Here is a 15,159-nt window from a genome sequence, read left to right as displayed (position 1 = left end):
CTCTGGGGATGTGTGTGTATACATGTTATAATGTTAATGTGAATTGCCTTTTTTCTTTCTGAGGTGAGGAATGTGACCAAAATTCCTTTGGTAAGAAAAAAATAAGTCAGTTCATTCTAATTTTAGCTTTTTAATGTAGTAATTTGGTTTTTTTTTTCTTACTGAGGGAGCTTTCAGTCTTGTGGCACCTGTGACCCATAGGTTTTCTTTAAAAAATTATTATTTAGAGCTGGGTATGGTGGCGTGTGTCTGTGGTCCCAGCTACTTGGGAGGCTGAGGTGAGAGGATCGCTTGAGCTTAGGAGTTCAAATCCAGCCTGAGCCAACATAACAAGACTTTGTCTCTAAACAAAAAAGTTATTGTTTAAAAAATCTGAAATTTTCATCTTTAATTCAGGTAGCAATGAATCGAGCCCAAGTTTGTTTGATATCCAGTTCCAAGTCTGGAGAGAGGCATCTCTATCTTATTAAAGTATCGAGAGACAAAATATCAGACAGCAATGACCAAGAGTCAGCAAATTGTGATGCAAAAGGTAATAACTTCATTTGCATTATGTTATATAAAATTTGGCTGAATTGAAAAAGACTCATGAAGTAATTAATTGAAAATACCCTTTTCAAATAAAATGAGATTTTCTAATCTAAATCTCTCACGTGTAATAAACTCATTCAGTGTTAAAAAGGAAAGGCTAAATGTAAATACTTTAAGTTAAAACAATTCAAAGGAAAGCATCTGCTTGGATCTTCCTGTGAAAGAAGTAAAACAAAACTTTGACTTTTTAAAAAGAAAATATATTTTAAGAAATTTGTGTAGATTAGATGACAGTATAGATTATTTGTCCAGAGACCTCACTTACATATATTCCATTCTCTATGAAATAATTTTTAACAAATGTAGCAATAGTCATAGAAACTCTGAAAATAAGTTGCTGTGAGACCTAGTCTCAAGTAATATAACTTTAAAAGACGACAGCTTCTACCTCTGCAGCTTGTGTTTTCAACCATGTTTCCTTATGTTGTATTTTTCTCTGTGTGATCTGCCTGTTTTCTTTCAGTGATTCCTCACTGGAGGTCCATGGTTAGTTTTTCGTAGGCTCGTAAGGTTTTGTTTTGTTTTGTAAATTTTATCATGGTGAGGATCACATTACACTGGTGTACCAGGATAGACATTTCATCATCTTGCTCTGTTCTCTTCAGTTATTATATTTAAGGATTGTGTAATATTCCATTGGATAGTGGTTCCATAATTTATTTAATCATTTTCTTATTTTTTGGCATATGATCACTTTTGACAATTTTCTTTTATAAGCAGTAATGTAGTGAGCATTTTCATAGATACATATCTGTCCATATTTTGATTGTTTAGGATAGATTCTCAGAAGGAAAATTATTGGATCAAAGACAGTAAAATTTTTTACGGCTTTTGATATTTCTTAAGGGCTATAAAAGGGAGGCTTTTTACAGAGAACTAAGGAAGAGAAGGAGGTTGTTAAAGAGACATTTTAAGGCAGAGAAAATTGAGATCAGAAAAAGATAACAACTTGAATCTCAAAGTATGAATTTGAAGTCTTTTGCTAAGCAAACATTTGAATGCCCGTATGTATGTAATCCTCTATCACTGGGGTCCCCAACCCCGGTACCAGTCCGTGGTCTGCTAGGGACTGGGTCGCGCAGCAGGAGGTTAGTAGTGGGTGGGCAAGCGAACATTCCCACCTGAGCTTCCCCTCCTGTCAGATCAGCAGCAGTGTTAGATTCTCATAGGAGCGCAAACCCTATTGTAAACTGCCCATGCGAGGGATCTAGGTTGCATGCTCCTTATGAGAATTGAATGCGTGATGATCTGTCACTGTCTCCCACCACCCCCAGATGGGACTGTCTAGTTGCAGGAAAACAAGCTCAGGGCTCCCACTGATTCTACATTATGGTGAGTTGTATAATTATTTCATTATATATTACAACATAATAATGGAAATAAAGTGCACAATAAATGTAATGTGCTTGAATTATCCTGAAACCATCCTTCTCATCCCCGGTCCATGGAAAAATTGCCTTGCATAAAATCGGTCCTTGGTGCCAAAAAGGTTGGGACCACTTCTCTATGGGACTGCAGTCATAGAAAGTACACTTGTTCTACCCTGGAGGAGATATATCCTAGCTAGCATGGAGAAATGCAGATGGAACTAGCTGGAACTTGTAGAGAAGTCCGAATCAGATGCCTGGGAATGCAGGTGGTTAAACTGGCAGAGTAGAAAGAGGTAGTATTGAAGGAGTGTAAGCAACCACCCTTTCTCATCTTTGTCCAGAGAGCACTGGCAACAATTTAGGCTCATGGTTATTAAGCTTATCTTAAAATTGATTATGTGAATTTTTCTAATACTGCTATTTCTGGAAATGCAGTGTCCTAACTGGTTTCCATTGGTCTCATTTTAGCAATATTTGCTGTGCTTACAAGCGTCTTGACAAAGGATGACTGGTGGAATCTTCTGTTGAAGGCCATATACTCCTTATGTGACCTATCCCGATTTCAAGAGGCTGAGTTGCTTGTAGATTCCTCATTGGAATATTACTCATTTTATGATGACAGGCAAAAACGCAAAGAACTAGAATACTTTGGTCTGTCTGCTGCAATTCTGGACAAAAATTTCAGAAAGGCATACAACTATATCAGGTGACTTCCCAGTTATTTATTTTAGTTAGATTCTTTAATAGAGTAAGTAAATGTACTTTGATTTAGAAGCTACTTTACTTTTGGCTGTCCTATTAATAAACTGGTTAATTCAGTTCATTGGTGATTCTCAGAGGCAGTATATGAGAAGATGCACTCTAGGACCAGACTTTCTGGGTTCAAATCCCAGCCCTGATGCCTACTGGCTACGTGACCTTAGGCTAGTTAGGTAATCTCTAGTGCCACAGTCTTCCCACTTATAAAAGGTTATCATAATACTACCATCTCATAGGGTTATGATGAAGGTTAAAGGAGTTGTTATGTCTTCTAACAATGCTTGGCAAATATTATCATTATTATTATTATTCTTTTTGAGATGGAGTTTCAGTCCTGTTGCCCAGGCTGGAGTGCAGTGGCATGGTCTTGGCTCACTGTAACCTGTGCCTTCTGGGTTCAAGCGATTCTCCTGCCTCAGCCTCCCAAGTAGCTGGGATTACAGGCGTGTGCCACCAGGCCCAGCTAATTTTGTATTTTTAGTAGAGACGGCGTTTCTCCATGTTGGTCAGGCTGGTCTCGAACTCCTGATCTCAGGTGATCCACCTGTCTCGGCCTCCCAAAGTGCTGGGATTACAGGTGTGAGCCACCGTGCTCGGCCAATGCCTTACAAATATCATTATGAGTTATTATTCAGTACTGCAGCTATAGTGGGCAAGGAGAGAAAAAGTGAAACCTAAACCACTTGCTTCTGTTTTAGTTTAAAAGTTTTGTTGAAAGTAGAAATAAGATGTAGAAACACTAAAGCAACATTTTCTGGGAAAAATCTTTTATTGCGTAGGAGAGTTTTGCTTTAAATAGATTGAAACTGTCTGCTTTTCCTTGTTAGAGGATGGTACATTTCAGTGCTGGTAGGACAGCACTGAAGGGTTTCATTTTTAGAAATCAGGAAGATTTTTACATTATTTTCTCCCTTACCCTCTTCCTGCAATTTTAGGATAATGGTAATGGAAAATGTCAATAAACCCCAGCTCTGGAACATTTTCAATCAAGTTACCATGCACTCCCAAGATGTACGACATCATCGCTTCTGTCTCCGTTTGATGCTGAAAAACCCAGAAAATCATGCCCTGTGTGTCTTAAATGGACACAATGCATTTGTATCTGGTAGTTTTAAGCATGCGCTTGGTAAGTGTCCTGGCACGTGACTTTGTAGCGCATAAATAGTGTGGTGAAGAGCCTAGCCTCTGGAGTGGAACTGTCTGGGTTAATTAGCAGCCCCACTGCGACAAATTATTCTACCTCCTCCTGTCTCAGTTTCTTTATCTTTAAAATGGAGATAATAATTGGACCTACTTTGTAGATTATTGTGAAAATTAAATGAGTCAATATAAAGAACTTAAAACAGTGCCTGGCACATATAGTAAGTGGATATAGTAGCAAAAATGATAATAATTACTAATATTAATATTTGTTATTAAGCTTTGGTTGTAAAAGGCTGATATAGGTCTTATAAAATTCATTTTAAAGGTCAATTCTCCCTTCTTAGGCCTATTTATTTTTAAAATGATTTTTGTTAATTATGGATGCTTTTGTCACCTGATTTTAATTTGCTATATGCAAAACGTATTCAAGATTTGCTGAAAGTTCATTCCTTTAGGAGATAAGTCTATATTAAGGTTTATTTGTGTAGTGCTTACTAATTCTAATTAAACTCAGGGAAACTTCATTAGTCATTTATAATAAGGAATTTCTGTAATAAGGAATCAGAAGTAAACAAGTATTACTTGCAGAGTCTCCTTTAAAAAAAAAGAAGCAAACAAGTGGAAAAATAACTAAATGTTTAAACTTAAAATTAGGCATGCATGTCCGACTGCCTAAAAGCTGGTGTTGCCAGATTTACTTCTTAAGAGTAAACTATGGTTTTTGGCTATTTAATACTTTCATGATTCCTTGTGTATGGCTAGTATTTTTATCATTGTTCATCCAGTAACCTCAAACATCGGATGTTGAAACATTCCTCTTTTGTGTGTGCTTTGTGGAATTGTTTTATATTAAGAAAATATAAATATTTTATTTTCCTATATTAGAAACTTTTACAAAAGGTTAAAATCACAGACAAATGGCAGTGTACCATCTTTGCTGCCTAAGAGATTCTGTGGTGCCGTTCCTTCCAGAATAGAAGCCAGAAGGAATAGAAATTTTCATCTATATGTGATACACTATATGTTATTCGTTTATGAGAAAAACTTGCTTAAATTCCCCTACTGCATATGATTAGGCTTTTGACAAGAGATGATTGTATATATGGAATACATGTAATTCATAAAACCCCAAATTCTTATTCTGTTATTGGATACATTTAGCTTTTTCAGAAAAAACAAAATAGTTGCTACATTTGGGAAAACAACACCCGTAGTCTAAAAAACAAAGCAAAGCTTTCCTCTTCTCACCTCCGTGATCCACCACATTTGAATTTATAAAACAGATCAACTGATTCTACGAAAATGTTCCCCAAAACACACATCCTTTATTTTCAAAATAGATTTAAGGTTATAAAATAGATTTAATGACTGCAGCTGATAAATTGTTTATTTTGGAAGTATTATTTTACATGGAAATGTCTAGCTGTGCCTAGAAAAAGTTAATTTAGTTCCTCATATTAATCTTCATGGTCAGCATACATTCCTGGGGAACTTGTTCTAATTATATTTTTTACATTGTTTTAAAATTCAGATTAATAGGTCTCTGGTTGATATTTTAGAATGTCCTTTTGTATGTTAAAATCAGTAATGTTTGTTTAGCCTTAAAAGTGTTGAAGAAATAAAGAACTCTGTTCTTGTCACACCGTCTGACACCACTGCTCGTTTTCCAGGACAGTATGTGCAAGCCTTTCGCACTCACCCTGATGAACCTCTCTATAGCCTGTGTATAGGCCTGACCTTTATTCATATGGCATCTCAGAAGTATGTGTTACGGAGACATGCTCTTATTGTACAGGTAATTCATTCAAATTTCTCGTTACTTGATTTGTTTCTTAAAAATGAATATACTTAATACTTTTTTTTTAAATCCTGCTTCAAAAGTAATACACAATGCTCAGTACACATGACGGGAGTCCCCAACACTTACCCCAGTGTTCAGCACTCAGCGCATAGTTATACTCATGGTTAAGACTTACTACGGCGATATAGTAAAGGTACACAGCCAGATCTTTAGGGACAAAGACACAGGCAGAATCTGGAGGAATGCACTGGCAGGCTTCCGTATGTCTGGTGTCTCAAGGTCTCTAGCCATCTTAGGTACTGAAGATTCACTTAAAGTAGTTTAAACAAAATAATTATACATCCAGTAATATGATTGTGCCTGTTTCCTTACACCATCACCAACAAATTGTTCTTTTAAAATTTTCTTTGTGGTTCTTATAATTTCAAATTATGTTTCGTGTTATCTACTTTAATAGCATGTCTCTTCTAATAAGAGTATAAAGTCCAAGAGATCAGAAATCTTGTCTGTCTTGTTCACTACTCTGCCTTCAGCACTTACATTTCTATGATTTCATTTTTGTATGTTTGATGTTTCCAAAATATGATATGGTATAGACATGTCTTTTATTAAATAGGTGAGAAAGGAAAGAAAATGTTGACTCGAATGGAGTTGCAGGGTCTAGTAAGGGGCTTTTGTTTCTTTTACAGTAAAATGGTTAAAATAAAGCCTGCATTAAAACGGTGATGACAGTTGAAACTAGGTATGGGTTCATTAAGGTGGTCTCTTTACTGTTGTATATTTGAAAATTTCTATAATAAGTTTTTTAAAAAACCTGAAAAACAGAAACTTCTAAATTTTTCCTTTTTTATATTCTATCTACCTTTTCCTCAAAGCTTCTTTTTCTTCCTTATTGGATACTATTTGCTGTATTAAGTAATGTAGGATTGTGTATAAATTAAATGTAGTGAGTGCTCATTTTGTGCCAGGAACTGGGGACATAGCAGTGAGTAAGTACACAGGTGGAATTTCTTGCCCTCATAAAATTCTGGCAAAAATTGATAGGAAAATCTTATGGATTAACTCATTAAATATGTAAAATATGTAGTTTTTGGGCTTTATAGGACAAAAATTCATGTACTTCAAGGTAATATGGAAGCTAAATTTCAAATTACTTCTATAGTTAAATAGGTTTCAGATGGTTGGCGGTAGAGATGAAACAAGAGATAATGAGTATATGGAAGTTCATTGGACTAATCTCTTTTGTGTATGTTAAACATTTTCCATAAAAATTTCTGAGAAGCAGATTTTATTGTAAATAGCGTCGTTTCTGAAACTGTTCTCTTATTTTTCTTTCTTCCTGCTACAAGACTATAGTTTTCTGTTACACTACCTAAAAAAAATTTTTTTAATGGTTTATTATCTTTCTTACCTTTATATTGTATTAAAAGTAAAATCATTCATGTTTCCTCACTTCTACCTTTATTTAATATTATATAGACAGTAAGTACATTGGGCCCTTTAGTGATTAATTTGATTTAAATGTTTGAAATATAACAAAATGTTGGAAATGTAACATAATGTCAAAATAACTCTTTTCTTTTCCATTTAAATTGTGTGTTTTTGGCTGGGCACGGTGGCTTACACCTGTAATCCCTGCACTTTGGGTGGCCGAGGTGGGTGGATCATTTGTGGTCAGGAGTTTGAGACCAGCCTGGCCAATATGGTGAAACTTGGTCTCTACTAAAAATACAAAAATGAGCCAGGTGTGGTGGCGTGTGCCTGTAATCCCAGCTACTCAGGAGGGTCAGGCAGGATAATCACTTGAACCCAGGAGGTGGAGGTTGTAGTGAGCTGAGATCGCACCACTGCACTCCTGTGTGATAGAGCAAGACTCCATCTGGGAGAACAGAACAGAATAGAACAATAGAATTTGTTTTGCAGTTTTTAAATTTGATAATTCACCGTATCTATAAAATAAAGTGGTTGCCCACATTGTCTAGTTTTTAAAATCACTAAATATTATTTGAATAGTCTTTCAGATTATCCCCTTGAATTTGTTAAACATTTCTTAAAGAGCAGCAAGTAATTCCATTATTGTATTAGAGGACCTAGAGGTTCATTTGCATTACAACAATTCATCTGAGATTCCTATTCCTTTTTTCCTCATATTTTTGTCTTTAAATTTGTCTTGTCATTTTTAACTATGAAGACTTGATATTTCTTTGCAATTAACAGTCAAATAGTCTGCTGGTACTTAAGAGAGCTGTGTGTTTCAGTGGAATAGAGGTCGTAGTCACACAAATAGGTTATTTTATTATGCAGAAAGTATGATTTGTATACGGACCACGAGTATTACTACCCCTAAATAATTCATTTTTATTATTTACCTATTTATAAAGGAAAATTTGTGACCACTTAACTATATAGCAGATCATCTACAGAATAATTACATTTTATATTCTATATTCATAAATTAGTTGATTTATTCTTAATTATCTGGTCATATATTTGATTACTCAGTTAGGACTCTTGGACCTTTGTAATTTGTAATTTCAGTGGATGATAAAAGCGGAAGCTGTATTAAAAGGGAAAGTGAATATGAGAAGAGGTAAAGAAACAAGTTGTTTTTTGGACTGTGTGACCCACAGGGAGTCAGCGTCATTGTAGCTGTGCTCTGAAATAGTTTCTCCATAAATCTTTGACTCAGAAGCTTTCAGGAGAAAAAAATCCAGTTTTTTAGGTTAAGAGGTTATTAAAGTCCTGAGAAGTAACTTATAAAAGGTAAAATTTACCCTAAAATGTTAAGTATACTCAAGTGAATTTGCTCCTGAGAGGAAACCTTTGTACATTATCATTATTTTATATCTTGCTCAAGCTTTTAGGCATCAATCTCACATCAAAAAGTTTATTGGCCTATAACAGCACAAGCCAACTTGAAATTATTTTTTAAAAGTTTTGTGTACTTGTAGATTATGAATTTCTGGTAGCTAGTTGTAACGTTTGGCTTTGTTTTCTGTGAATATTTATCCCTGGCTAAAAGAAATTCTTACATCTTCAAAAGAGCTATAATGTTGACACCTAACTATACCGTAATACTACACAGTAATAGGACACTAAGCAGATATGTTTTTAGAAAATATTTGTATTTTCAGCACCTGGTAATGCAGTGGTCTAGTACGTCGTTGTCAAATCAGTGAAATATTGAATTATCTTTCTCTTTCTGGTTAGGGCTTTTCCTTTCTTAATCGATACCTCAGTTTACGTGGGCCCTGCCAGGAATCATTCTACAATTTGGGCCGTGGCCTTCATCAGTTGGGGCTGATTCATCTTGCAATCCACTATTATCAGAAGGCCCTGGAGCTCCCTCCACTTGTGGTAGAGGTATTGTACATTTTTAAAACTGAGACACTTCATCTGTCTGTAGATAAGTGCAGTTAGCTAATTCCAGACAGTAAATAATAGTTTCTATATTAAAATGTATTTTCTCTTATTCAGTACATTTATGTAATTATGTTCAGCAACAGTTAGATCTTTCACATCTGAGCCTCAAGACTTGACCAGCAACCACGTGAACATATACAGCTTGTGGCTGTGAGCATTTTAGTTCCCAAGGTAGTTCCTATGCTTTACAGACAGGAACTGGTAGACATAAAGTCTGAATATTGAAGAATATTGTGACTGTTTCCAAGTGTAACTCACATGTTTCTTTATAAAGATGAAAGACCAGGATTAATGTAGTTTATTTTTAAGATAGGGTAGTGTTGCCAGTACTATGATGATCTATGTTTAAAGTCTGATTTTTATTTTAAATCCTGAAATAGGTTAATTTTTAAATATATTTTAACATAGCACTGTATTAGAAAAAACTTTAAAAACTCATAATCCCTGTATTCCCTCACAATTGTTTTCTATTACTGTTCAGTTTAAACAAATGAATATATATTTTTGTAGTGATGCTGTTTTTATATATATACTATTTACATATTGTATACATATTTATATATGTATGTCATACATATTTTATATTTATATATGCATATGTATATGTATAAATAGGTATATATGCATATTCATATATACATATTTTTTTTTATATGTATAAAAACACTATTGTTTACTCACACCATTTATTCATCTTTGCATTTAATACTCTAGCCCTGTCAATATTACTTGAGGCAGTTTTTCAAATACACCTAAGAGGTTGTTTATTAAAGGTTGTTTTATACAGTGTTATTTCATAAATATTGTTAAATCTTGTTACTTGAGCTTTATAGGTATCATTTTTAATTGTTGCAGATTTTTTTTTTAGTTGACCCAAAGTTTTTGTATTGGGGAAGATTAGAAACATAGGTCTAATCTATTCCATTGAATTCATTGCTTTGTTATATATGTGGGAAAAACTATAATACCCCTGAGGTAATATTGTAGTCAATTTGTTGTATCCCTCCTAAACCTACACTTTATATGCCTTTCCATAATAGCATAGGAATTTTTTCCCATCTGGTCATTGGTGTTCATTTAATATTATGTTATTTTTACACAGAGAAGTTTTTTATGAAGTCATACATATCTTTCCCTTTATAGCTGCTACTTTTGCTATCATGAAAAGGACCTTTCCTACTCAAGATTATATTATCCCATTGTATTTTTTCTTTTATGGATTTTTTTTTTTTTTTTTTAACTCTTAAATCCAAAATTCATCTGGCGTTTATTCTGCTGTAGTTTGTGGGTGAGACTTTAAATTACTGGCTAGACAGTTAAAATATTTGATAATAACTGTTAACTGAATCAGCATTGATCCAAGGTATATGCATAGTTTTATAATTTTTTTAGTATATGAGCTTTAATAGCTTTTGAAAACTTAACTTACACTTATAACTATTAATTTGCCATAAAATTGTCCTGATTGACAGTTGGAAATATTAAACATAAGGGTATCTTTTTCTCCCTAGGGCATAGAAGTTGACCAGTTAGACTTACGAAGAGATATTGCCTACAACTTGTCTCTCATTTATCAGAGCAGTGGGAATACCGGAATGGCTCAAAGGCTTCTGTATACCTATTGTTCTATATAAAGCACCGCAACTGAGAATGGAGTAATGGCAGCTGCTGTGTGAGGACCAGTATCTTCTGTCTCAGGGCTTATTATTCGTAACTCCAAAACAGAAATGACAATTTCAGAATTACCTAACACTGTATTTATTTTTAATATGTAATAATTATCTTGTGGTATATATGCAAAATTATTCCTACAAAAATTTGTATATTCTGTCATTTTCCTTTCGCATTCTATAGTGAAATTGTTCCCAATGCTGAAATGGACATATAAGCCTTTGAGCTAGCTTGCAGTTGAATACACTATTTTTAACTCACTTTAGCTTTGTATTTAATACTATAGCTCTGTCAGTATCACATGAGGCAGTTTTTCAAATACGTATAAACAGAGGTTGTTTATTATTAAGGGGAAGACAAAGTGGGACTCTTGATGATGTCATGACCATGATAACTAAGCACCTAAGAAAATTATTTAAAAGTTATGTCGTAGGTGGAAGACAAATAATTTAGTCTTTTACTTTTCACCTGCATGTATCTTAGCTACCTCAACTGAAACATGGGATGCTGGGCTTAATTCAAAACATATTGCTCCAAGGCAAATAAAAAAATGCTTCATCTATATTTGTGGTTGATGAAAAAATAGAGAAGAGCTTGTTCAATAACAGGACATGGCTTCCATTTCAAGATCACAAAGAATATAAGACTGGGCAAGTAGTATATATGTAATAAAGGACATACTCCTGAGTAAAAACACGACATAAAAGCCTTTTACTCATCTCCACTATTTATTACATGTTTTTGAATTTAAGTTAACCACACTTTTTAGATATACTGTTAGCTTAATAACAATTTTTTTTTTTTTGAGACAGAGTCTCGCTCTGTCACCCAGGCTGGAGTGCAGTGGCTGGATCTCAGCTCACTGCAAGCTCCGCCTTCTGGGTTTACGCCATTCTCCTGCCTCAGCCTCCCCAGTAGCTGGGACTACAGGCGCCCGCCAGCTTGCCCGGCTAGTTTTTTGTATTTTTAGTGGAGACTGGGTTTCACCGTGTTAGCCAGGATGGTCTCGATCTCCTGACCTCGTGATCCGCCTGTCTCAGCCTCCCAAAGTGCTGGGATTACAGGCTTGAGCCACGGTGCCCGGCCAATAACAACTTTTTAGGGAAAAATAAAAGCTGTAATTAGTGTGCATATGGGTTAGTAACAGCCAGCCCAACTGTGGCAGGGAAACAAGTGGAGGCTTAGGATCAAATAAAATAGGGACTTATTAGGAATTCTTACCACTGTTTCTACTGTACACAAAACTTTCTAGTGCAGAATTTGTAAAGTATATTGTGTACTCTGTGTGTATAATTTAAATACATTTTATTTTTATAATTAAGGTTAATTGTTTCACATGCTTTTTTTTACTTCATGCCATTTACAGGTAATGGTAGAGGTAACAGATACAGTAATAAGTTAGACTAGTGTGTTGGAATTCTGTGGAACTGAGCATTCTGTGCTCTGAGTTTCTCTCTTAAGTTAGCTCACTGGACTGTATGTAGCTCCAGTGTCTACTAAATAGCCTTGGAGGAAATAATGTCTCCCTAAGGAAAAATTAAAAAAAAAAGCTGATATTGCATAGGTTTGTTTAGCTTTTAAAATCATAGCTACCATTTGCTGAGTTTTTACTCTGCTACTATATGCTAAGTACTGTGCTAAACACTTTGGATATGTTATCTCTGTTTCTCTCAGGGAACTGCAAGGTAGGTGTTGTTATTGATATTGTCATCACCACCTTATATCTAGAGATTAAATAGCATGTTCCAAGATCACTAGCAACCTGCTCCTTGCTCAGATTTTCCTTCAGAAGAACATAGTTGCTGCAGTTCAGAGTAACAACAAACATTAAGTTTTTTTTTTCTTTGAGACGGAGTCTGGCTCTGTCTCCAGGCTGGAGTCCAGTGGCACGATCTCAGCTCACTGCAAGCTCCGCCTCCCGGGTTCAAGCTATTCTCCTGCCTCAGTCTCCCAAGTAGCTGGGACTACAGGTGCCCGCCACTGTGCCTAGCTAACTTTTGTATTTTTAGTAGAGACAGGGTTTCACCATGTTGGCCAGGATGGTCTCGATCTCTTGACCTTGTGGTTCGCCTGCCTCAGCCTCCCAAAGTGCTGGGATTACAGGTGTGAGCCACTGCTTCCAGCCAAGTATAAGCTTATTTTAGAAAGAAAAAAGACACTGGCAGTGTTTCTGTCTTCCAGGCCTTCAGCCCATCAAAACCCCTGTATAAAAACATCTTTTGGGGTATCTTTTTAAAAGCTTATATTCATTCTCTTACCTACCATCCTCACCTTAGCAGTGGGGTCCTGGTATCTGTTTCACGCACTGAGATTCTGCTGCTCCTGTGTGGTCACAGTTGATGGAGGAGGGAGTCTGCTCCTGAATCAATCTGGGCCAATCAGGAGTTTCCTCCCTCCTTCCCTGGGAATTTCAGACTTGAAATAGAACCTTCATGTGGGGCCAGAACTTCAGAACAATTAGGCCAACTAGCAGTTAACCCGTTCTGTTGGAAAGAAAAAAAAAAGTGAGATGTATGCATTAAGAGAAGTAAAGATGAGCGAAGGAGAGAGTTCTCTGAAGTCCCAGAGATTTCCAGTTTTCAGTTCTATCCTAAGGCCAGCTGCCTTCTTACCCTTAGATTCGTTCTAGAAGATAGCCTTGATTCTATTATAGTTTCCACTTTAATATTTACACCAGCTTGGGTTTTTCTGTTAAATGCACACACAAAAAAATTTGAACTGATCCACCACCATTCTATCTTTTAATTTAGCATTACTGCTTTCTAGCTATTTTCATAGGAAGAAAGAGTATAAAGCAAACAGAAATGAATATAAAATTTGTTGCTGAATTATAAGTAGAGTCACAAAGTCTAATCCACAATAAACAGGCTTTTCAAAATCGTTCAGAGCAAGAACAGGAGGAGTGTTCCTGCTGTGGTGTTGTAACGCTAATAGTATTATAATACTATAGTTAATACTGAAAGAACGTATACTCCAACATAACACTGAACAGGGTAGGAAAGGAGTTAATGGCCAAGATAGTGGGTGAGGATATGGGTAAGGGAGGACTAGAAATGAACTGTATCTCCAGGTCTATAGTCCCTATACTAATGGCTGTGCTATGAAACTGCAAATTATAATTTTGAGGCATTCTCAGAAGAAAATGATCAAATGAACTGAATTTTTTAAGTGGGCAAAAGGTGGATTCTGGAAACCACTTGGGCATGTTAGTCCTGGCATGATTCCAGCCATCTGTGTGCTCTCAGGAGAAGTGATGTTCCTTAGGATACTTACTCTTCCTTCCAAGCAAAAAGGCCAGCTGCCTTCTCACCCTTGGATTCATTGTATAAGATATCCTTGATTCTATAATAACTTCCACTTCAATATTCTGGAAATATACTTTTTGCTTGGTACTAGACTGGTGGTTCTGAGGACTACCTTACTTTTTATGTATCTGGGTTTCAGCAGAGTCTGTGAGGAAGACTGCTGTGATATGCTTGTGGATTGAATGGGAGTGTGGCTGGTTCTTCAGCTTGTAGAATGACCGAACTCAAAGAATGCATGTTGACAGATTGATGTAGACTGGAGACAAACTGCAAATGACATGCTGCCGTGTTCATTAACATTAACAACTTAGGTGAAAATATAAGGAGTGGTCAAATTTGCATGGAGGGAAGCTAGAAGTTATAATAAATGCCAATACTAATTAATTAATGAAAAATCTCAACAATGTTATTAAATTGAACTGGGGTCTGCTTGCCCAGCATAGTAAGGCCAAACATCTATGCCAAGGTTTTCAGCAGGAGAAAGGAGGGCATTTATTTGTAGGCACCTTGAAGCAAGGAGAATTGGGCAGTTTATGCTTAGGACCTGACCTCTCCAGTGGCTCATAAGGAAGGGTTTTTAAAGGCCAGGGTACATTTTAAGAAAGCAAGAGTTAGAGGCAAAATTGTAAATTAATACATGGAGGTTCTATAATACATTAGTTTGGCCTCAAAGGGTGGGATATCTTGAAGTGGGGGCTTATAGGTAACAGATTTAAAGATTTTTTTGATTTGTAATTGGTTAAGGAAGAGAAGCTTTATTTAAAATTTTGGGGTCATCAGAAAAGAATGTTAGCCCTGGCTCGTGGGCGTGACTTCTTTTAGGCCTTTCAGGAAGAAACTCAGAGCAAGGAGTGGCAGCATTTAATCTTCAGTTCTCCCTTATTAGAGGTTTATGTGTCAGTGGATCCACTTGGTGGCGGGTCTGCTTTTTTGAAAAACAACTCAGGGACATATAAGATGCTCTTTTTAGTTTTTATAGAGACCCAAACCATCCAGTGACTAATTTTTTTGGCTATTGTTTTAAGTTATTATCTTTTTGTTACGTTATTTGTTAGGGATAGTTAGGCATCTGGAATTTTTTTTGAAGGAATTCAAT

At 35.7% G+C, this 15,159-nt stretch overlaps 1 protein-coding gene across 1 annotated transcript in view; it reads left to right on the top strand.

The window, feature by feature from the left end:
* GTF3C3 (general transcription factor IIIC, polypeptide 3, 102kDa) overlaps window positions 1–11,322 on the top strand; it is a 35,007-nt gene extending 23,685 nt beyond the window's left edge. Inside the window, exons 13-18 of the mRNA XM_011997190.1 lie at window positions 397–532; window positions 2,430–2,667; window positions 3,656–3,846; window positions 5,534–5,658; window positions 8,875–9,027; window positions 10,599–11,322. Of these exons, the coding sequence (XP_011852580.1) occupies window positions 397–532; window positions 2,430–2,667; window positions 3,656–3,846; window positions 5,534–5,658; window positions 8,875–9,027; window positions 10,599–10,721 (966 nt within the window). The 3' untranslated portion in view covers window positions 10,722–11,322. The remainder of the gene's footprint in view (window positions 1–396; window positions 533–2,429; window positions 2,668–3,655; window positions 3,847–5,533; window positions 5,659–8,874; window positions 9,028–10,598) is intronic.
* The last annotated feature ends 3,837 nt before the right edge of the window (window positions 11,323–15,159 follow it).

The sequence above is a fragment of the Mandrillus leucophaeus genome, unplaced genomic scaffold, assembly GCF_000951045.1.
Source record: "Mandrillus leucophaeus isolate KB7577 unplaced genomic scaffold, Mleu.le_1.0 Scaffold532, whole genome shotgun sequence".
Classification (NCBI taxonomy): Eukaryota; Metazoa; Chordata; class Mammalia; order Primates; family Cercopithecidae; genus Mandrillus; species Mandrillus leucophaeus.
This window is presented reverse-complemented; position numbering and strand designations above follow the sequence as displayed.